At 34.2% G+C, this 23,119-nt stretch overlaps 1 protein-coding gene across 1 annotated transcript in view; it reads left to right on the forward strand.

Moving 5' to 3' along the window:
• The first annotated feature begins 250 nt into the window (after positions 1–250).
• Positions 251–23,119, forward strand: part of LOC134851900 (proteasome adapter and scaffold protein ECM29-like) — a 57,533-nt gene continuing 34,664 nt past the window's right edge. Inside the window, exons 1-15 of the mRNA XM_063868175.1 lie at positions 251–483; positions 958–1,054; positions 2,428–2,645; positions 3,138–3,254; positions 5,331–5,532; positions 5,924–6,150; positions 6,518–6,657; positions 7,943–8,018; positions 8,267–8,503; positions 9,984–10,135; positions 11,726–11,938; positions 12,198–12,850; positions 13,115–13,287; positions 14,987–15,125; positions 15,388–15,605. Coding sequence (XP_063724245.1) covers positions 256–483; positions 958–1,054; positions 2,428–2,645; positions 3,138–3,254; positions 5,331–5,532; positions 5,924–6,150; positions 6,518–6,657; positions 7,943–8,018; positions 8,267–8,503; positions 9,984–10,135; positions 11,726–11,938; positions 12,198–12,850; positions 13,115–13,287; positions 14,987–15,125; positions 15,388–15,605 — 3,090 coding nt within the window. The 5' untranslated portion in view covers positions 251–255. The remainder of the gene's footprint in view (positions 484–957; positions 1,055–2,427; positions 2,646–3,137; positions 3,255–5,330; positions 5,533–5,923; positions 6,151–6,517; positions 6,658–7,942; positions 8,019–8,266; positions 8,504–9,983; positions 10,136–11,725; positions 11,939–12,197; positions 12,851–13,114; positions 13,288–14,986; positions 15,126–15,387; positions 15,606–23,119) is intronic.

Genomic DNA, 23,119 nt, shown 5'->3' on the forward strand with positions numbered 1-23,119 from the left:
ATTGTCTAAGCCGTTTATTGGAAACAAGTCAAAATATATTGAATGTAATCTAAATTAAATCAAGTTCCCTAGAAATTGAATTTCAGTGTTTGTATCGGAAAAAGTATTTTTTTCTCGTACATATTCATACAAAATGCACGAAATTTAGCCTTTTGAAGAGTTTAGTTGCTGCAACTTACTTCATAATATCTGCAAATTTATTTAAAAATCTCCTTAAATTGAAAAAATTGAGTATTCGGTTTTCCAGAAGTTGCAATGAGCGAAATCGATAGTGTTAATATAGCTGCAACTTCCAATAGCCAGTCGGCTGACCAGCAGATTACCTCCCAGTTGACCCCTAGGCTGGACAGTGGGTTGGTAGACAGGATAGGGTTTGTGTTGGCTGCCTGCGAGACTGATGAACAACTTGAAAATGCGGTGAACAAGTATTTGCTCACTCTGCTGGTCAATGTGTCGACCGAGGAGGTGGATACAAGAACCAAAGTGAGTACAAGTTTCTGAGCCATAGCCAGTCGATTTTAAACCCGAAATGAAATACTGGAACGAACGTCTGGCTTTCTTCTAATTTATTTTTCTATTTTCTTTTGATCTTCGAACTTGCTTAATATGGGAGCTTGATCTTCGAACTTGAAATATGGGAGCTTATGAATCTCGCAAATGTTTTTTCACTTATGAAACTCACTAATTATGGGGGCTATAGGAATTATATGTTCACTTTTCATTTTGTTGGACGACTTTTCAGTGAAAACAGAGCCGGAACAGCGATATTTCCTGTGCAACTTTTATTTTGATTTTTATCTTAATGTCGTTCTGGTTCAACTTTCCAGGAGTGGATTTGAGGAGTGGGGAGGCGGGGGATCCCAGAAATGCGACACTTCAACTGCTAAAAGAGCCCCTCCCTAGGAAAATTCTAAATCCGCCCTTGCAAGTCCTGATGAAGTTTTGTTACTGTTCTAGGTGATGGAGATTCTAGTGCATGTGAACAAACGCATCAAATCTCATACCGGTGTGTCCATACCAGTGAGGCAACTCATCTCTCAATTTCAACATACAAGTGCCACGCTATTTTTCAAGGTTATCATAAAGACTCTTTTCGTTTGAAGATATCTGAGTTTTCTTAAATATATCTAAAAATTATCTATCTATTCAGTATTTAACGCATTTCACCTGACACATGTGTTATAATGCAAATAAATTAAGGCGCGCTATTTTAGAACTGCAGTCGGGCGCAACGTTATAGAAATTGCTGTCACCAAAAAAAAATTTTAAGTCAACGCTCCAGAAAAAAATCAGCCGATTTAACTTCAAGGTCAAATGCTACCTCCAAAAAAAATCAGCCCGATTTAACTGCAAGGTCAAAAACACCTGCCAGTCAAATACTACCTGCCTCGTCGAAGTATTTAGTGAACATTTTCATTTCGAAGATCGGCGAGCGAGCTTAAAACATTATCCTTTTTTGTTGTAGAATAGCCAAAACCTACTTTGAGTGCTGTGCAATTTTTTCAAACAAGCCGTTTGATTAAGATATGGAAGCTGAGCTCAAATTCAAGTTTTTTGTTAACACGTGAACTCCGAAATTTTTTTTGAACCGATATGCGCTACGAAAGACAATTTTGAACATCCCTCCCCCGCAGTGAATAACGCCTTTTTGTCCATAAAAAGGCCCAACAACCCCGGAAGTATGTGACCCACGCGAATTAAAAACTCAATTTGTGTCAAAGTGTGAGCCCTATATCTGAAAAGGCAAAAAAATTGCAGGTTAAAAGGTAGCACACGTGGAGAAAGTATTTTTACGTGTCATTGGCTCAAAACAAAAAGTTGTAATCAAATTAAAAGGAATCAAACTAAAAAATCACCTTTATGGCCAACTTAGCAAAACTGAAGACCTCGTCTCACAGAAGAGTTTTAGTTGTTCGAAAAGATTCCCTGACGTGGTATATCGGATATGCATCCTCAGAAATTAGATTATGCCTGTGGAAAAAAAACAGCTCATAAAATAGTTTATAACAGTGTCCATGTTTAACCGACGAAATATCTGAAAGCTAGTCTGCTTTTACACTGGCACAGATTGCTATGTATAAACTATCTGCAATTCAGTTCAACATATCTAATAAATTATTGAAACAAGTGTCATTTTTCGGTCAGTTTTTTTTACATGTCGAATATTTTCAATGTGGAGAAATTGACTAAGCCGTTTATTGGAAACAAGTCAAAATATATTGAATGTAATCTAAATTAAATCAAGTTCCCTAGAAATTGAATTTCAGTGTTTGTATCGGAAAAGTTTTTTTTTCTCGTACATATTCATACAAAATGCACGAAATTTAGCCTTTTGAAGAGTTTAGTTGCTGCAACTTACTTCATAATATCTGCAAATTTATTTAAAAATCTCCTTAAGTTGAAAAAATTGAGTAATCGGTTTTCCAGAAGTTGCAATGAGCGAAATCGATAGTGTTAATATAGCTGCAACTTCCAATAGCCAGTCGGCTGACCAGCAGATTACCTCCCAGTTGACCCCTAGGCTGGACAGTGGGTTGGTAGACAGGATAGGGTTTGTGTTGGCTGCCTGCGAGACTGATGAAAAACTTGAAAATGCGGTGAACAAGTATTTGCTCACTCTGCTGGTCAATGTGTCGACCGAGGAGGTGGATACAAGAACCAAATTGAGTACAAGTTTCTGAGCCATAGCCAGTCGATATTAAACCCGAAATGAAATACTGGAACGAACGTCTGGCTTTCTTCTAATTTATTTTTCTATTTTCTTTTGATCTTCGAACTTGCTTAATATGGGAGCTTGATCTTCGAACTTGAAATATGGGAGCTTATGAATCTCGCAAATATTTTTTCACTTATGAAACTCACTAATTATGGGGGCTATAGGAATTATATGTTCACTTTTCATTTTGTTGGACGACTTTTCAGTGAAAACAGAGCCGGAACAGCGATATTTCCTGTGCAACTTTTATTTTGATTTTTATCTTAATGTCGTTCTGGTTCAACTTTCCAGGAGTGGATTTGAGGAGTAGGGAGGCGGGGGATGCCAGAAATGCGACACTTCAACTGCTAAAAGAGCCCCTCCTTAGGAAAATTCTAAATCCGCCCTTGCAAGTCCTGATGAAGTTTTGTTACTGTTCTAGGTGATGGAGATTCTAGTACATGTGAACAAACGCATCAAATCTCATACCGGTGTGTCCATACCAGTGAGGCAACTCATCTCTCAATTTCAACATACAAGTGCCACGCTATTTTTCAAGGTTATCATAAAGACTCTTTTCGTTTGAAGATATCTGAGTTTTCTTAAATATATCTAAAAATTATCTATCTATTCAGTATTTAACGCATTTCACCTGACACATGTGTTATAATGCAAATAAATTAAGGCGCGCTATTTTAGAACTGCAGTCGGGCGCAACGTTATAGAAATTGCTGTCACCAAAAATTTTTTTAAGTCAACGCTCCAGAAAAAAATCAGCCGATTTAACTTCAAGGTCAAATACTACCTCCAAAAAAAATCAGCCCGATTTAACTGCAAGGTGAAAAACACCTGCCATTCAAATACTACCTGCCTCGTCGAAGTATTTAGTGAACATTTTCATTTCGAAGATCGGCGAGCGAGCTTAAAACATTATCCTTGTTTTTGTTATAGAATAGCCAAAACCTACTTTGAGTGCTGTGCAATTTTTTCAAACAAGCCGTTTGATTAAGATATGGAAGCTGAGCTCAAATTCAAGTTTTTTGTTAACACGTGAACTCCGAAATTTTTTTTGAACCGATACGCGCTACGAAAGAATGATGCAAATTTTCGAATTTTAATCCCTTAATCTTAATGGTCAGAAGAACTCTGGGAACCGATGCACGTTATTTTTAACTTTTAATTTTTGAAGGTCATCGCTTGATGAGTTTGTTTGGAAAACCGTAAAAAATTGCAAACCGATAAGCAGTATAAAAAAACACAAGATTTTAAAAAATTTAATCGCCTAAGAAGTGTTTTTGCGAATCGATTCAAACTATAAATAAATTTTAATAAATATCACAAGTTTCATCGCCTGAATGGCGTTTTTAGAAAAAATTTCTAGATGTTAGCTAATTCAAACAAGAACTTGAGAGATTCAAAAACATGTCATCGCTTAAATACCTTGCTTTGAAACAATTTTATTCGGAGCGAACAAATTCAAACTATTAAAAGTTAGATTATTTTGAAAATTTCATCGCTTAAAATCTTGCTTGAATAAAATAAAACTTGCCTCATTTTTTGCGAAGCGATTCACAGAGTCAATCAATTTGAAACTTTTTGAGCGCGATCCCGTGATGAGCTTGCTTGAAAATTTTTCAAATTTGGCTAATGAAAAAATTTTGCGCCATGAAAACTTAATTAGTCATTTCAAAGTTTATTAGCTTGATTGGTGAAAGTTGAATTATTGATAAAAAAATACTGGAATATGAAAAAAAATCTATTTTTTCCTTAAATTATTTTTTACTGGATGCTAACGGCCTATGACATAGGTTGCGTTTACCTGACAATTTTAGTCTTGAATTATAGTTTTGATTGCGATATTTGCACTAGCGAACTCAAGTGAGCGTTAGTGTTATACTACGACTATTATTTTTTCTAACCTAAGTCGCAAATTTTGGTGCCACGCTTGAGGCACCTTTACCGTTTTTTGATAGAATGTGCTTTGACATTCGAATAGTAATAAGTTAACACAGTTGAGGCCTTTTAAATTCATCAAATGAACCAAAAAAACTATTTGTTTCAAAGAACATAACAATAATAAAAACTCGTTTTTTTCAACTCAATATATCTCGCAATTTTTTGAAATGAATAATTCATAAATAATGTGGCTTTATGCTTTTCAATTTATTAAATTCAAAATTAGTGTGCCTTCAGTTTGTTATATTCCAAAGTATTACTTGCAAAATTGTGTCTATTATGTTTTTGGTGCATAGCATTGGCCATTTGCTAGCATATGTAGCTGCTTTGTTTGTTACTGGTGTTTGCCAGTTTTTAAGCGTTCGTGGCAAAGAGGGCAGGGCGTGAGACTCAATTCTCGAGGTCGCAGGTTCGGAGCCGATGCGTAGCAAAGTTATACTAATTCGAGGCTTATCTCTATCTTTTATTATTTCACTTTACAAAGCTGCTGTTCTGTCGTGTTCTCGTCGCGCAGCTTCTAGTGTTTGCGAAGTGCAGCTTTGCCTCTGTGTTAAAGTTTTTTACAAACCAATTCTATGTTCGACGATCTGCTTTGATATAAAGGGTGTGAATCGAAAAAAAAATGATAGAGAAAAGATAATTCAATCAGGCAAAAATGTAATCATATTATTTTGTTTAGAATTTTGCAATAGTCTACATCAAAATGGGTTTCCATCGTCTCTCATATCCTGAAAAAGTGTGCCTGATGCCAGATCTACTCAAATGTCTCAATAATCAACAATTAAGCCACAAATGGGCTTTGATGACGCTTTTTGTATCTGTATTCGGAGACGCCAGCTTCGAGCCACAAGTCAAAATCAGTCCTGTGAAAGAACCGAAAAGTGATTTTCAAGCAGTCTTGACATATTTAATGGAGGTTATTATGAGATAAGAAAGAATTTGGTATGCATGAAAGTGACTCTTTTTCTGGAGTTCAGGGATAGAATATATTTTCGAATCGAAGTAAGAAAGATTTTTTGTATCATCAACAACCGTATGAAAACGTAGCTTTCGTTTTTGCACTATTTTTTGCTTGCGACTTCCCAAATCAGCTCATTAAATTTTTGTCATATTAAGAGGATGAATACACAAAATTCAGGAACAAGTGTATTTTGTGGTTAATGTTCGACAAATCAATAAAAAAGTGGCTAATTTTGCCGAAGTTTTTGTAAAACATTACCTAGATTATAATTATGTACTTTTTGGTGGCAATTTAAGTCTGCTTGAAATTAGCGGTCGAGTCTCAAATTGATCCAAGCAACGTGCTGAATGAGCACATAGTCAAAACTATGACAATGGAAACTCTTCGTTTTGTGACCCAGTTCTTTACTGATGTTCTCTTGTTGCCTTATGTCAGAAATCCGGATCAGGATAATATACCGGGAGGATATTCAAAGAACTCTTTCAAAGATGTTTGCCAGAATTTAGATACGACTTTCACCGAAGCTTATTTGGAAAAGGTGAGCGTTGCAAAGTTTTAACACTCGAAGTGTTCTAGTTTTTTTTCTGCTCTTTCAAGCATAGCTTTGGCTGCGCTCGTTTATATTATTTTTTCACAGTTTGACTTTTGGGACTTTGTTTTGAGTTTATGACAAGTGAAATGTGCTCAAAATCTTTCTCTTACTCCTAGTTTCAAAAGCAGCAGATTTCAAGTAGAAACAAAAAGTTTCAAGCGGTAACAAAAATATTTCTTAGGCCAAATTTTTAAAATCATCCTTTTGTAACTACCAAGAGGGATTTTTAAGTAGATTTTAGGTTTGAAATAAATTGCGATGCCTGCCTTTCGTTCTTGCTGCTTAACTAGATGTTCGGTTTTTGCTTTGTTAGGTCAAAATAGGAATTGTGCGGCTGCTGTTCAACAGTGAATCGACAAGTGAGCTCAAGTTCTCTCCTATCCTGTTGGCTTCAGCCGATTCACACTTCGCTGTGAATGACGTTGCCGAGAATGCACTGCGACTACTCAACGAGTAAGGACTACTATTATAGTTTGCATGGATAAAAATATTTTAAAAATATCGTATAAAGAACTTGCCCCCACACAATGATTTTTATATTCTATCATGAAACTTTCTAGTAAAAAGAAATGAAGCCTAGTGAGTTTTCTTATGGAGGTCTTGCTGTTTTTTTTTTAGTTATTTTTTTCAGGAAAAAGTTTTTAAAATTTGTTCACGCTCAATTTTGATTTTTTTCTGCGGTTTGACTTCTGATCAGTTCAGTGCATTTCTAATGTTAAAAGGATGGCAAACTTCACTATCGAACATCAAAATTGGGGTTCACAAAAAACGTGGTCGACTTCTAATTTTGAAAATGGAATCTATACCGAGCTCGTAAATATAATTTTTTGTTCTGGTGTTTTAGTTTTTTTTTTCGTTTTGTTTTCGACACAAAATCAGGTACCACATATAATGATCAGAATGGGTTGAGCGTTCAATCATGATTCGAATGATTCAAAAAATGTTTTCTCTCAAAAGTTTTTGAGAAAAACTGTTCAGAATTTTTTGGATTTTAGTCTGATTTCGAACGAGTAAGTCTTGTAATAAGTTTTTTATAGCTTACAACTCAAATTGAGCCATGCGAATATAGTTTTACACCAGAGAAAATTGTTTTCGAAGTTTCGTTTAGCGTATTTTTTAGAGAATTTTTTTTGAAATAAAAATCAACTTTTCTCCAAAAACATTTTTTACAGAAGCGTTATCAAATCGGAATAGAGGTTTTTTTTTCGGGTGAACAACTAGTTTAACAAAATCAGTTGAATCAGGTGTCATGTCTCATCCGATGGAATGCCCGGCAACATTTATTTTTTTGAGTTTTTCCGCGTTTTAGATGGCCGTTCCATTCGAACTTTATTTCCATTCGTTCCATTCTTGTAAACCAACCCTTATTTTTCTTTTCCTTTTTTCGCTGATTGTTTTCTTTATTTTCCAACTCAAGTTTTATTTGGCTTAAGTGGTTTCGACTGATGCGGCATTTGCTAAGTTGCCTCATAATTAGTCGTTTGAAGAGCCAAAACTTTTTAAAAATGTATTTGTGTTCTTGGGGAGATTTTGAATTTTCTAAAGCCCAAAAGCTTTTACAGCAATTTGAAAGAAAAAAATCGGGTTTTCTTCTAACTTTTTTGTTATTATTTTGATCTAAACATTCAGTGCACAGCAACCAGCTATCCTTGTTTAGTTTTGTTTTGATGACTGTTTTTTGTTTTGTTTTTTATTTTCAGTATGTTTAAACTAATAATTTCAAATCAATTTTTTTTAGGTCAGTGGACTTCAACAGCCTCAAATTAGTTCAGAAACTGTGTTTGATGTTCAGCGGAGATAAACGGCCGAAAACTGTTCGTATTGATATTGATTGATTTTCTCTTGAGTTGTTTCTATCTAAAAATGGTAGTTGTTTAGTTCTTTTTGAATGGACATTAAACGCTTAAAAGCTTGTTTTTGAAATAAAGTATAATATACTAAAATTGTAAAAAAAATTGTTTAATATACCGAATATATCATTTCGGAGAAAATTGTTTGATATACTGAGGATATTTTTTAAAATACCAAAAATTGTTTAATATACCGATTTGGTGCGTTTCAGCCTGCTGATGACAAAACTACCCCCGTGAATACAAAAATGAAGCTGAAAATCCTCCCAGTGCTACTCAAATCAAGAGTAGTGACTAACCAGGCTATAGATGTAATCTCTCTCGTGTTTGAGTCGTGCTTCGGAGTTGGAGTGACGAACAAGTTGCGTCATTCAGCGCTGCTGTTTGTTCATCATGTGGCCACTTTTGCGTCTGACGTCAGTTTGAAGACAGTCGGACCACTGATGAAGGTCGGGCCGATTGAATTTAAATCCGCTGAACCTGATTGATTGTTTTTTAAGCAACATTGACTGTTTTTGATTGATTTAGTAATATGCAACACGTCTGATCATTTTACATCCATTAAAATGTCGTTGTTATCTCGAAAACACAACTTAACTTTTGAGCCTGGGTTCTTTTTTTTGCAGAAAATGTCTAAATTTTTCTCAAAACTTTCAGTCGTTTTTTTTCTGCGATTGGTAGGTGTATTAGGCTTTGACAATAAGGTAATTAGGTATTAATAGTTTAAACTGTGTTAAATTCTTTTGTTGAACGAGCATTGCGTGGATAATGTTAAATGGAAATGAGTTTTTCTAATTGCAATTTATAGAGCTGTTTTGTCGTGTTCTCGCTAGTGTTAGCGAAGCGAAGCTTCGCTTCTGTGTTCATTGTAAAACGTTTTAGAGCTACTTTTTGCCGTTTTATTGCTTGTGCTTACGAAATGCTCCTTCGCCTCTTCTGTTTAATCTTTTGATTCGCAACGGTATTGCAATCGTCTACTAGACATTATCCCGTCGCAAACTTGGTTCAGAGATTTTACCAGCTTATTAATTTAAGCTTATAAAGTTCAGGCTGCTAATTTTCTGAAGTTCCTTCAAATAAAAACGAATAGTCGGACTATTTATAGTCAAATGGTATTCTGTCGACTTAGTTTTGATGTTTCCTTCTGATTAATACTGTTTTGCTATAAATTGATAGCCATTTTGGCGATTTATTTCTATAATTTCTAAATTACCATCTCCGATTTTGTATATTTTCCAATGTTGTTTTCTGGCGTTGTTTGAATGTTTTATTGTGAAACTTCAAGTTGAAAAACGTGGTTATTTTTTGGCTCGTCGGATGTCTACCCAAGTATTGATCAATGCTGGTTAAATGCTGAATATTGTGTTTCTGGACACTTTTTCAAAAATTAAGTCTGAAAAAATTATTTGGTTCATTTTTCGTTGGCTAGCTTGCCATGATCTCTGGCGTGGTATAGGCGTCTGTATAAAGTGCTTTAGTATGATAAATGGGCTCTGCTCAATATTTTTTTCTCCTGATTTTGCGTGAAAAAAAATTCTGTTTTTTATCTTGTTTTCCCCGTAGATCATCTTTTTTGTTTTTATAGCTGGTCCGACCTGTCTCCAAGCTGACTGGACCTAGCGTAGATTTTTTCTTATGGTTTCCAAGCACCCTAAATCAAGCAGGTAGTGCATCGAATCTTGTACTAGATTTTAGCGTTTCCAAAAATGTTTCTAAAAGGCTCCTTCAGTATGAAAAAAACTCATCTAGATTTTCTTTCTTTTCAGTCTGATTAACGCATGTGGTAATTTAATGAAAAAGGAGTGGTCGCCCAATCTGATTTATTCCAATCCCTTGCCCCTTGTCACTTATTTTTGTGGTCAGAATTTTCTGTGCTACTTTATGAGTAACAGGATATTCTTGGTGTTTTCAAATCATTTTTAATTTTAGACGGCGTGCGTGAAACTATTGGGTGAGACATTGGATCCTCCAGTGGATGGAAAAACACTCAATTATGCCACAATGGCTATCGCAAAACTGGCCGCAAGGAAACCAGACCTCATGAGAAAAGACCTCAATCTACTCGAGCAGTTCTTCAACAGGTACATCAGACCGAATGACCAATTTTAAAAAAAAATTGGCTCCCAAAAGCTAGTTTTTTAAAAGTTATACCTCACGGTCGTCTGAAAAATCAAATTTGTATGCAAATTTAGATTGGAATTGGCAGATTGCTTTTTCATAAATTCTGTTTAACTGATTTTATTGCAAATAATTAGACAAATCGTTATGGAACATGGAAAACCGGTTGCTGTGCAAGTAACCCCAGATTTTTCCGACCACAATAATTGAAGAAAAAAAATCAAAAATACAAAAAATTCTTGAATAACAGATAAAAGTTTTCTAATTTCACTTACATTTTTTAAAGGGTGAATGAATAACGTGAAAAGATAAAAATTATCATTTTAAATAACGTTGAAATTGTAGACCAATTGTGTTAGGATGTCAGCCAGTTTCATCTAAATTCATCACATTTCATCTAAGTTATTCTGAAAACCGAAAGTGTTCAGACCAATTTTTTTCGACAGAGAATCTTTTAAATGTAAAGAATGAAGCGCTCTCCAATTACGAATAGGGAAATGGCGCGGAAAAACGTGAACGATCGACTTCTAGTTTCAAAAGTGGGTTTTAGTTTTTAGATTTTCAAGCGGAAGAAAAAATTTACCCATTGATCCAGTTTTCTTAAATTGAGTTATTTTAAAAAAGTGCCAATTGTAAACAGTTTTTAAAATTGAATGAGGTTTAACTTGATATGTCGGTTTCCTTGTTCTTTTACTTTATCATCCTTCCGTTGGCTGTTTTAGAATATGAATTACGCTAAAAGGGCCTAATTATGATACCACACTTGACTACCAACGAGCTTTCCTCGAGGTTGTCAAATTTGGTTGAAACTGATTAGTTGCACAAATCAAGGAGAGGCTAATACTTAGGCCAAAGGGAACTTATAAGTTAAAATCTAGTGTTATACTTGAAGTTTTATTTCGGTTTTGTTCGAATCTCTCTTGCTTCGTCATCCTTCGCAAAAGTTGATTTTTATGATTTGTGTTACGAGATGTTTGGTTTCGATTTTATTCTCCCTGAAGTTAACTGTTGCGACGATAAATTAAACGTAAAATTCAGTTTATGGGCGTACTGTGTGTGTTTAGTACTCATTACTTTAAGGCGACCCAAATATCAAGTTTGGCCTGACATTTCTGAATTATGAATAATCTTACGGAAAAATGAAATAACTATATAACATGCTCTAAATTGGCATCGATTTCTAACATGAAAACATAGAATCCTGTTTGAAGTGTTTTGCTCTGCAAATTAAGAATAGTTATGATAACCAACCGAAAAAAAATGATACTAATTGAGCAATTAACTAATTTGTGGTCGTAAAAAGCTCAAGTTCTCGCATTGTGCCTTAATGATGTTTTTGTGTGTTTTCGAGTTTGTTTTTGAGCTTTTGTTTCCGAGGGAGGAGATTTGGAAAAAATGCAACGATATTCAAAGGGTTAACCGTCTTAAAGTTTTTTGAAGCTTGCTCATTTCAATACTGACATTCATAAACAATGTGATGACGCAGAAAATATAACCACTTCCACGAGGGACACAGAAACATCGATATCATTAATTTTATTAATTTTTTCTAGATTGCACGAGGGTGATCGAGATCAAAAGATGGCCCTTCAAGAGTCTCTGGCAGTTCTAGCCCCAGTCTACTCCAACCTTGAAAGTGAAGAAGAGTTTGAGAGAATGCAGACTATTTTGGACTCAGTAGTGCAATTGAGGGACAACTCGTCTGTGAAGCAGATTCTTATCAAGTACATCCTCAGCTGCTTCCCAATGCACCATGTCCCATCCAGGTACACATATTTTGTCACATTTACATCGAAAAGTTCTCGTGGAATGGATACTCTACAGGTTTTATCATCTGGTAGGTTGTTAGAAATCAGGACTGCAAATCAGTAAAAATATTCGAATTTTTTTTTTCTGATTTCTTTTCCCAAAGTAGCCCGGTGAATGATTATAATGTTAATTACATCCGATAAATATATTGCGCAGATCACTGAGAGGTAATCAAGAGATTTTTTTAAATTGAGTGTTGTTTTTATGTTTTTGCAGGTATTTCCTATTGGCCATAACAGATACATCCGATGATGTGTTTTCTCTACTTGTGGCCAAAGACAAACCAAGCGCCTCCTTCGAAACGTTCCTAGAACACATCAAATCAAACGAAAAAGTCCCCCTTAACAGTCTAACTGCAGAACACATTGAACGAGTATGTCACTACTTAAGACATTGCCTGATTAGCCGAGTGGATAAAACTGCAGATCTGAAATGCGAAGATTTGAAGCTACAGACGCGAATTTTAAGCAAGGCAATTGATGAAGAGTCAAAATCTGGAAAATTTTATGCCGCTTTTCTGATGATTCAAGCCGAGAGAAATCAAACGCCAAGAATGTTTTTCTACTTAACTGAGATTTGCCACGTTTCGAAATCAGTTTGCGAGGATATTTTTGCGAAGAGAATAAACTGGGCGAGAAGTGTTACTGTTTGTTTTTCGGATGCGTTGCGACTAGCCAGTACGGAGTATTACGGAACTCTGAAGGCGTGTATTGGGGAGAGCTTTACTGAAAGTGAACTGCAAATCTTTAACGAAGTGAATGATAAAAATGCGGAAAGATTCAGTGCAACTTGTCTCTCGTTGGCGTTTTATTTAGCTCATAAGAAGCGAGTAGAGAATGTCTTGGACGAAGATATGTGCAAGAAACTAGGTTAGCAAATCTCTGTTTTTCCAAATATCAAAAATTGTCTTAACGTAAAGTTCTAACTAGTACCCCCCCCCATTCTAACTCGGTTGTTAAAACTCATCTGAGAAGATTAAGCAATCAAAAAGTTTATTAATTAATCTCAATGTGCTTCAACAACCTCGAAAAAAATTTGAATTTCAAGTACTTGCAAAAGTAATGCATCTGTAAATGACTTGATTTTTTTGAAACCTTGCCTCAAAGTTTTTTTTAATCTGCCGCATATTTTAGTGGTTCTTTTGAGCAAAAACGATTCAAAGAGAGTGTTCGATGCAGCAGTGGAAGCTCTGGCCATAGTGTTCACTGAAGGAGACATGAGAGAAATAGTGGAGAAGGAAGCAGAAGAGAAGTTGTTTAAAGACATTGAGGCTATTCTGGGGTACACTGATGCTGTACATCTCAAGGTCAGTTGCGAATGTTGAAGTGGTTTCCTGGTAGTAGCTTGATGATGATGAGTCACACATTTTAAAGCTGAATTTATAATTCGTCTTCATCCTGACCTTACACTGTACGGCAATCTTTTGACCCTACAAGGTCACTGGAAATAGTCAAAACTAAAAGAAATAGTGTTGTGCAAAAGAACAAGAACAACAAGACTGCTCGTATCAGGGCGAAGCCCTGAATGTTCCGAATGCCTCTAAGGTGTATGGAGCAGTAATAACACGAAAAATTTAAATGTAATAAACAAAATAATTTTTTTTTTAATTTGAGCTTTTTTGTGAAAATCATCCCCGCACACGCCATATAAAACAAAGTGATAGATTTCGCTCCTAGTAACAAATCGATTATGGCAAATAAGCTTCATGAAACCAATTTGGAACGTTTTCTAAGACGGATTAAACCTCCGCTTACGCGTTAAGAGCGAAGTATATCGCGCGTTAATTGTCCCAAATTGGCCAAAATGGCAATCTTTAAACCCCCATAACTTTACGAAAAACGATCACAGGTAAAATATCTTTTCAAATTTAAGCTCAGGACAACAACACCTTTCAAACGATATTTTAAAAGTTCCGTTAAAAATAGCTAGTTAAAAAGTCGAAATTTGTCTGAAGAAAAAAACCCACCCCGAGCACAAATATTCCATTACTTTCGTTACGAAAGTCGGAACAACGAGAAATGTATTTTTATGATTTAAACTTCCACGAGATTAAAACAAAATTATAAGACAAACTAACTCAACATGTAAAGGAAATGAGTAAGTGTTTCGTTGGATTTCCTTTATTTCAAAACTAGTCGAGCATCAGGTTTTCCCGTAGATATGTCGTGATTATGCTCACCCCTCGTTTGAATAAAATTTTCGCCATCCATAGTTGCTGTTGCTCGGCATTTATGAGTCTGATATTTTGAGCAGTTCCAGTTAGTAGTGGTTTTGTTCATACGTTTAAGATAATACTCGTGACCTGATACCACTATTTTTTAGTCTCTGGAAGATAAAGTAAAATGGAAGGACGCTTCAAACATTATAGCTCATAGAATGGTAACAACAATCGTTCAAGTGTGAGGCAGTATGATTTTATGTACATTTTTTAAAAATTCCTGAGTTGCTTTCAATAAGCACCATGTAGGTTATCTCTGTTTTAAACGCGTGAATGAGGGATTGTTTGTCTAACTAATCGGAATGCAGTTATTTTTGAGATGCTGGGGCATGAAGTGAATTAACACTTGCTTTTCTGGCCTCAATTAGTGCACTTTATTATAAAATCCTGCACTTTAAAAAAGACTTAATTTGAAACAGATTATCGGTATTAAAAGGGGGTGAAATTACGTGAGGTTAAAGAGTGGGACACCCTATTTAGAACTTCAACGTTTCCACTTCTTGTGCACAATACTATAAAGATTAGGCCTGTGATATTTGATATAACACCAGATTATTTTGTTTGCTTATTAGGCCCTTGAATCCAGGACATCGAAATATTTTTTCTACGGAAATCAGTAAATGGGACTAAAAGTAACCTGAAAAGTGCTAGTGACTTATCAAAGATGAAATAATTTTGTTTTCTTATCTGTTGCCTCAAATAGCTGAAAAGCACTGATCTCTTTTTTTACGTGTTTCACTGGAACAATGATTTTTGTCACGTGTAATCACCATTTATGTTTGCACAGCGGAAGGAGAACGTGGTGAACTTCTTGGGCTCCTCGTGTATGGGTTTGACCTGTGCCGACAGTGAGTATGCGAAGAGAAGCATAGAAGTTCTGCTCAACTCCAGCAAGACCAAACAGCACGACGTACAACCAGTTGTGGGTGAGGAAAACTATCAGATTATTATTGTGGTTTTTAATTTGTGGTTTTTAATTTCCTAAAAAATGGGTTAGGTTTATATGCAATATTTTTGAGAAAATTTTACATACCATTCAATTGCAATGACCTCGTGTAGTTTGAAAATTAAAAATATGGCTGTGTGAACGTAAGACTATCATGTTTCAAGCTGTTTCATTTCTACAATCTGTGTTCATGATAAAGGAATTCGTTTTTCTTACTTTTTGTTAAATCTTTTTTTTTTCAGGCTCGAACTTGGTCAAGTGTGCTCTGGGCCCCAAGTATCCTTGCTGGAGGAGCTGGCTAGAGGAGCCAGAGTGGAGAAAGCCAATCACAGATGCCGATGGGGAGGGGGAGGGGGAGGGTGAAGGGTTTGGAGAGAAGAGAGGTGGTGACTTGATGGGTCACTTACTGGACAGGATCATCAAGGACTACAGCAACAGTGCAGTGCCTCATGTACCACAGGTAAATATAGAAGTGAGGGATCTCTTTAACTATTTCCCCCTTTTGCAAGGGGGGAGGACATTCGTTACTAGGTACAAAGCTTACATATGCCGAAATGAGTGGTCAACTTGAATCAAATTCACTGGCATCTAACACAGGCAGTAAGATTGTCGACGTGTTTTCTTAAGCGAGCTTATGAGCAGAGTCGTTCTTTCGCATACTTTGGTGCAGCTTTTTTGTGTATACTTTACGACGCGCCGCCAGTGCCGCCAATGTTCTTGACGCGCCAGTGCCGCCAATGTTCAAGGTATTAGACAGTAGGTTCAACCCCAAACAATTGATCAAAGGAATGAATGCTCTGCTTTGGATATCGCAACAAAGCTTTCGTTTCTCTGTTTTGGGTTCCAAATGGTTTATAAAACTATTTAAAATGATCTGAATGGATCAAAACTTGCAAAGTATGGTTTCTGAGGAGATATTTGGCTATTCAATCGCAAATGGTTATAAAAGTGTTCATACAGAAACCGTCTATTCATGCCTTGGAAATATTTTTTATGTGCTAGTTTTAATCATTGGCGCAGTACTAATCAATAATCAGTAGTGTTTTGTAGTAGGGCTCATTAACTTGTTTTTTTTGTTATTTTCCCACTATTTAAGGTTCAAAGATAGCAGGTCACTGTGCAACTAGCAAGAATGTTCCGACCATATTCTTTAAAAAATTTAACAAACAAGTTTTCCACGTTAGTGTCGTTTTTTGTGCGTGGTATGATAACAGGATCTGAACGAAAAAGTAGAGCTTAAACCTATTTGAAAGTCATTGTAAAATTAGAAAATTTGCCAATAATTTTCGTAGAAAAATGTCTAGAAAAACAAAAAATCAAAAAAAATTCGATAAAATGTTTTACTCTAAAAAGGCGCTGAAAAAATTTAAAAAAAAAACCAATTTTAACGGATTAAATTGAGCTATTGTAATTTTTTTAGCTATTAAAATAAGCTGTTCTAAGCCTGCTCGCTTGCTTCATTTGCTCGAATTATGACTAAAACTCAAAAATGTTGAAACTTTTCTCGATACAAGGCGAAGTGAATTTCCATTTGTTTAGGTCTGGTGTTTTTTGTTTCAGGAAAAAAATCAAAATTTGTTCATGCTGATCAAGAGTCAATGAACGTACATCAGACTCTTATAGAGGTCGCGATGTTTTTTCCCTTTTTTCAGGAAAAGTCAAATTGAGTTTTTCACGGTTTGAATTTCGATTTTTTTTAAGTTTAGTTTATTTCGTTTGTTATAAGGAAGCCAAACTCCACTATCTAACAGCAAAAGTGTAAAGGTCAGGGAAAACTTGATCGACTTCTCAGCGAAATAAAGAAAAAATTTTTTACATATTATTCAAGTTTTCTCAAACTGGGTTAATATTATCAAAAAGTGCCCTAAGGGCCTCGAAGAGCCTTAAGCAGCTCAAATAGCCTTAAGGGCATATATTTGTTCATTGAAATTCGAAATTAGAAACTTTCTAAAAAGGCGAATGACGCTTTTTTTTATTTAAAGTGCAAATGGCGCGAAACACTTGAATGACTTTTCACAATGGATTTGAATAGCAAGATTTACCGGTGGAATAAGAAAATGTTAACAATTGATCGAGTGTTTTCAATTTTTGTTACCGAGCGTGAAAGACATATTTTCCTACTAAGTCATTCAAGTTTTTTTTCGGTTTGTTGCATTTCCCAGCGACTGTTGGTTATGTTTTGAATTCTCAGTGGAAATATTACAAATATTTATCTCGGTTTCGTATAAGGTCCATTGAAATGAAATGGTCCTACTAACATTGAAGTTTGTGCATTAAAATGAGAATTTTGTTTACCCTTGCCTATTAGCACGCGTTATCAAATAGGAATTTAGACTTTTTTGGGTTAAAAACTTGTTTAACAGAATCACTTAATATCTTGTTTCCTTTTAAATTCAAATTTCTATGCGTCTTTGGCATACTTGGTCTGGAGGTAACGAGTACGTCTGGGACGACAAAGTCTTGGGTTCGAATCTGACCAGGACCTGTTTTTTCATCATTTTGTTGCAAAAAAGTTGTCGGCTCAGGATTTGGAAATATAACAACAAATATCTGTCTCGGTTTCGTTTAAGGTCCATTAAAGTGAAAGATCCTTACTATGATTGAATTTGATGACAAACGTATTAGGTAATAACATATGTATTGTGTTCATATGTCAAAATTTTTCGAAAAAATGCATATTTCCGAAAGTTTAAGTTTTTTTTTGCAATTTTGACCTAGCTGGTTTTTCTATACTGAATTTTGGCGAGTGTCCCACGAAATTCAGGAGTGGGCTTTCAGTCCTGCTGAGTTTTAACAAAATGATTTTTAGTGCAAATTTTTTTCTGACGTAAGCATTCAGTTTTTTCCAGTTTTTTCTTTCATTTATATCGTCTTTTATCGCAAATTATCCTGGTATTGTTCTTGTTAGATATGCAGCTTGTTTGGATGCAAAAATTTAAGAAAATTTTTTTGAGTACAAGTGGGAGTTTTTAGAATTCGGTTTTTTGACCAATTTTTTCTTCTGAGCGTGTAAATTTACTGGTTATGGAAAAGAAATGAATGGAATCCGTGTAGCCCGAATCGCTCTTATTTTGGTTAATTGATTTTTTTTTAAATTGGAAAAATTTTAAATTTTTTAAGCATACGAATTTTTAACAATTCATTTAAGTTTTTTTTGTTTGATACACATTATCTTTCGGTTCTTGGCTTTTTTATTTGTTACAAATGGTCGAAACTCAACTACGCCTCTGTGATAACATTTTTTCCAACTGTCTGTCAGTAAGTTTTTTTTAACCTTTTTTGTATCTGTTTTAATTTTTTTTAATCATAACATTTATGATGTACCACGAGATCTTTTTCTTCATCTCAGTCGCACAATTTTGTTCAATAAATTGTTTTTTTTTGCTGGCGTATTGATTTCTGCCTAATTTTTGTCGGCTTACTGGCCAGGTGTTTTGTTTCTGTTTTTTTTTGGTAGCTTCATTAGTATTTTATAAGTTTTCAAAATGCAAATTTAGCTCATGTTATCCTGATTTTTGAGAGCACGCCAAGACTTTTTGTTAGAAAAGAAAGAATTTTTGAAATTAAAAAACTATTTCTGCATTTAATTTTATAGGTTTTGATCATTTTTTCACGCTCATTTTTAACTTTGAGTTTTAACTTTGTTTCTTTTTTTAGTTCACTTCATTTTTTTGTTGAAAAGAAGGCAAAATCCACTATCGAACAGCAAAAATGTAAAGGTCACGAAAAACGTGATCGGCTTTTAATTTTGAAACTGGTAATTAATCGTCAAATTTTCCAGAGAAATAAATGTTATAATTTTTGATCCAGTTTTCTCAAATTTGGTTAATTTTATCAAAAAGAGTCAATCATAAACTGTTTCATAAATTCAAAAAGCTTGAAGGCCATCTTTTTTTTCTTCCAAATTCAGAAGTTAAAGGTTTTCAAAAAAACAAGCCTGTTTTTTTTTCAGTATCCTTGACTTCATTACTCTTTTCCAACTGTCAGGTGTTAAGAGCAATGAACGTAGTGAGTACTCTTATAAAGGACTCTTTTCGGTTTTTTGGAAAAAGTTTAAAGTTTGTTCATGCTCAATTTTCATTTTTCGCGGTTTGACTTGCGGTTTCTTTTTCAGTTCACTTCATTTCTTTTGTTAAAAGGACGCCAATCTCCACTATCTAACAGCGAAAGTGTAAAGGTCCGTGAAAAAAGTGATTGACTTCTAGTTTCGAAAGTGGAAATTAATTATCGAATTTTCCAGCTAAATACAATTTTTATCTATTGATCTAGTTTTCTCAATATGGTTTCTTTTTTTAAACAAAATAATGTCACTCATAAATTGTTCCAAATCAAAGAGCTTTAAAGCCATCTATTTTTTCTTCGAAGATCAAAAGTTGAAAGTTTTTCAAAATAAGTCAGTTTTTTTTTCAGTTTCCTTGCGTTCATTGCTCTTTCCAACTGTCAGGTGTTAAGAGCAATAAACGTAGTGAGTACTCTTATATAGGATTTTTTCAGTTTTTTAGAAAAAGTCTAAAATTTGTTCCTGCTCATGCTCAATTTTCATTTTTCGCGGTTTGACTTGTGATTTTTTTTCAGTTCACTTCATATCTTCTGTTAAAAGGAACCCATCCTCCACTATCTAACAGCGAAAGTGTAAAGGTCCGTGAATAAAGTGATTGACTTCTAGTTTCGAAAGTGGAAATTAATTATCGAATTTTCCAGCTAAATACAATTTTTATCTATTGATTTAGTTTTCTCAAAATGGTTTCTTTTTTATCAAAATAATGCCACTCATAAATTGTTCCAAATCAAATAGCTTTAAAGCCATCTATTTTTTCTTCGAAGATCAAAAGTTGAAAGTTTTTCAAAACAATTCAGTTTTTTTTTCAGTTTCCTTGCGTTCATTGCTCTTTCCAACTGTCAGGTGTTAAGAGCAATAAACGTAGTGAGTACTCTTATATAGGATTTTTTCGGTTATTTAGAAAAAGTCTGAAATTTGTTCCTGCTCATGCTCAATTTTCATTTTTCGCGGTTTGACTTGTGGTTTTTTTCAGTTCACTTCACATCTTTTGTTAAAAGGAAGCCATCCTCCACTATCTAACTGCGAAAGTGTAAAGGTCCGTGAAAATGATTGACTTCTATTTTCGAAAGTGGAAATTAAATATCGAATTTTCCAGCTAAATACAATCTTTTCTATTGATCAAGTTTTCTCAATATGGTTTCTTTTTTTATCAAATTAATGTCACTCATAAATTGTTCTAAATGAAAGAGCTTTAAAGCCACCTATTTTTCTTTGAAGATCAAAAGTTGAAATTTTTTCAAAACAAGTTAGTTTTTTTCAGCTTCCTTGCGTTCATTACTTTTTCCAACTGTCAGGTGTTAAGAGCAATATGAACCTAGTGAGTACTCTTATATAGGACTTCTTTTGGTTTTTTTGGAAAAAGTCTAAAATTTGTTCATGCTCAATTTTCATTTTTCGCGGTTTGACTTGTGATTTCTTTTTCATTTCACTTCATATCTTTTGTTAAAAGGAAGCCATCCTCCACTATCTAACAGCGAAAGTGTAAAGGTCCGTGAATAAAGTGATTGACTTCTAGTTTCGAAAGTGGAAATTAATTATCGAATTTTCCAGCTAAATACAATTTTTATCTATTGATTTAGTTTTCTCAATATGGTTTCTTTTTTTATCAAAAAAATGCCACTCATAAATTGTTCCAAATCAAAGAGCTTTAAAGCCATTTATTTTTTCTTGGAAGATCAAAAGTTGAAAGTTTTTCAAAACAATTCAGTTTTTTTTCAGTTTCCTTGCGTTCATTGCTCTTTCCAACTGTCAGGTGTTAAGAGCAATAAACGTAGTGAGTACTCTTATGTAGGATTTTTTCGGTTTTTTAGAAAAAGTTTAAAATTTGTTCCTGCTCATGCTCAATTTTCATTTTTCGCGGTTTGACTTGTGATTTTTTTCAGTTCACTTCATATCTTCTGTTAAAAGGAAGCCATCCTCCACTATCTAACAGCGAAAGTGTAAAGGTCCGTGAAAATGATTGACTTCTGACTTCTAGTTTCGAAAGTGGAAATTAAATATCGAATTTTCCAGCTAAATACAATTTTTTTCTATTGATCAAGTTTTCTCAATATGGTTTTTTTTTAAATCAAAATAATGTCACTCATAAATTGTTCTAAATGAAAGAGCTTTAAAATCACCTATTTTTCTTTGAAGATCAAAAGTTGAAAATTTTTCAAAACAAGTCAGTTTTTTTCAGCTTCCTTGCGTTCATTACTCTTTCCAACTGTCAGGTGTTAAGAGCAATATGAACGTATTGAGTACTCTTATATAGGACTTCTTTTGGTTTTTTTGGAAAAAGTCTAAAATTTGATCATGCTCAATTTTCATTTTTCGCGGTTTGACTTGTGATTTCTTGTTCATTTCACTTCATATCTTTTGTTAAAAGGAAGCCATCCTCCACTATCTAACAGCGAAAGTGTAAAGGTCCGTGAAAAAAAGTGAGTGATTTTAGTTTCGAAAGTGGAAATTAATTACCGAATTTTTCAGCTAAATACAATTTTTATCTATTGATCCAATTTTCTCAATATGGTTTTTTTTTTCAGAATAATGTCACTCATAAATTGTTCTAAATGAAAGAGCTTAAAGCCACCTATTTTTCTTCGAAGATCAAAAGTTGAAAGTTTTTCAAAACAATTCAGTTTTTTTTTCAGCTTCCCTGCGTTCATTACTCTTTCCAACTGTCAGGTGTTAAGAGCAATATGAACGTAGTGAGTACTCTTATATAGGACTTCTTTTGGTTTTTTTGGAAAAAGTCTAAAATTTGTTCATGCTCAATTTTCATTTTTCGCGGTTTGACTTGTGATTTCTTTTTCATTTCACTTCATATCTTTTGTTAAAAGGAACCCATCCTCCACTATCTAACAGCGAAAGTGTAAAGGTCCGTGAATAAAGTGATTGACTTCTAGTTTCGAAAGTGGAAATTAATTATCGAATTTTCCAGCTAAATACAATTTTTATCTATTGATTTAGTTTTCTCAAAATGGTTTCTTTTTTTATCAAAATAATGCCACTCATAAATTGTTCCAAATCAAAGAGCTTTAAAGCCATCTATTTTTTCTTCGAAGATCAAAAGTTGAAAGTTTTTCAAAACAATTCAGTTTTTTTTTCAGTTTCCTTGCGTTCGTTGCTCTTTCCAACTGTCAGGTGTTAAGAGCAATAAACGTAGTGAGTACTCTTATATAGGATTTTTTCGGTTATTTAGAAAAGTCTGAAATTTGTTCCTGCTCATGCTCAATTTTCATTTTTCGCGGTTTGACTTGTGATTTTTTTCAGTTCACTTCATATCTTCTGTTAAAAGGAAGCCATCCTCCACTATCTAACAGCGAAAGTGTAAAGGTCCGTGAAAATGATTGACTTCTGACTTCTAGTTTCGAAAGTGGAAATTAAATATCGAATTTTCCAGCTAAATACAATTTTTTTCTATTGATCAAGTTTTCTCAATATGGTTTTTTTTTAAATCAAAATAATGTCACTCATAAATTGTTCTAAATGAAAGAGCTTTAAAATCACCTATTTTTCTTTGAAGATCAAAAGTTGAAAATTTTTCAAAACAAGTCAGTTTTTTTCAGCTTCCTTGCGTTCATTACTCTTTCCAACTGTCAGGTGTTAAGAGCAATATGAACGTATTGAGTACTCTTATATAGGACTTCTTTTGGTTTTTTTGGAAAAAGTCTAAAATTTGATCATGCTCAATTTTCATTTTTCGCGGTTTGACTTGTGATTTCTTGTTCATTTCACTTCATATCTTTTGTTAAAAGGAAGCCATCCTCCACTATCTAACAGCGAAAGTGTAAAGGTCCGTGAAAAAAAGTGAGTGATTTTAGTTTCGAAAGTGGAAATTAATTACCGAATTTTTCAGCTAAATACAATTTTTATCTATTGATCCAATTTTCTCAATATGGTTTTTTTTTTCAGAATAATGTCACTCATAA

The sequence above is a fragment of the Symsagittifera roscoffensis genome, chromosome 7 (assembly GCF_963678635.1).
Source record: "Symsagittifera roscoffensis chromosome 7, txSymRosc1.1, whole genome shotgun sequence".
Classification (NCBI taxonomy): domain Eukaryota; kingdom Metazoa; phylum Xenacoelomorpha; order Acoela; family Convolutidae; genus Symsagittifera; species Symsagittifera roscoffensis.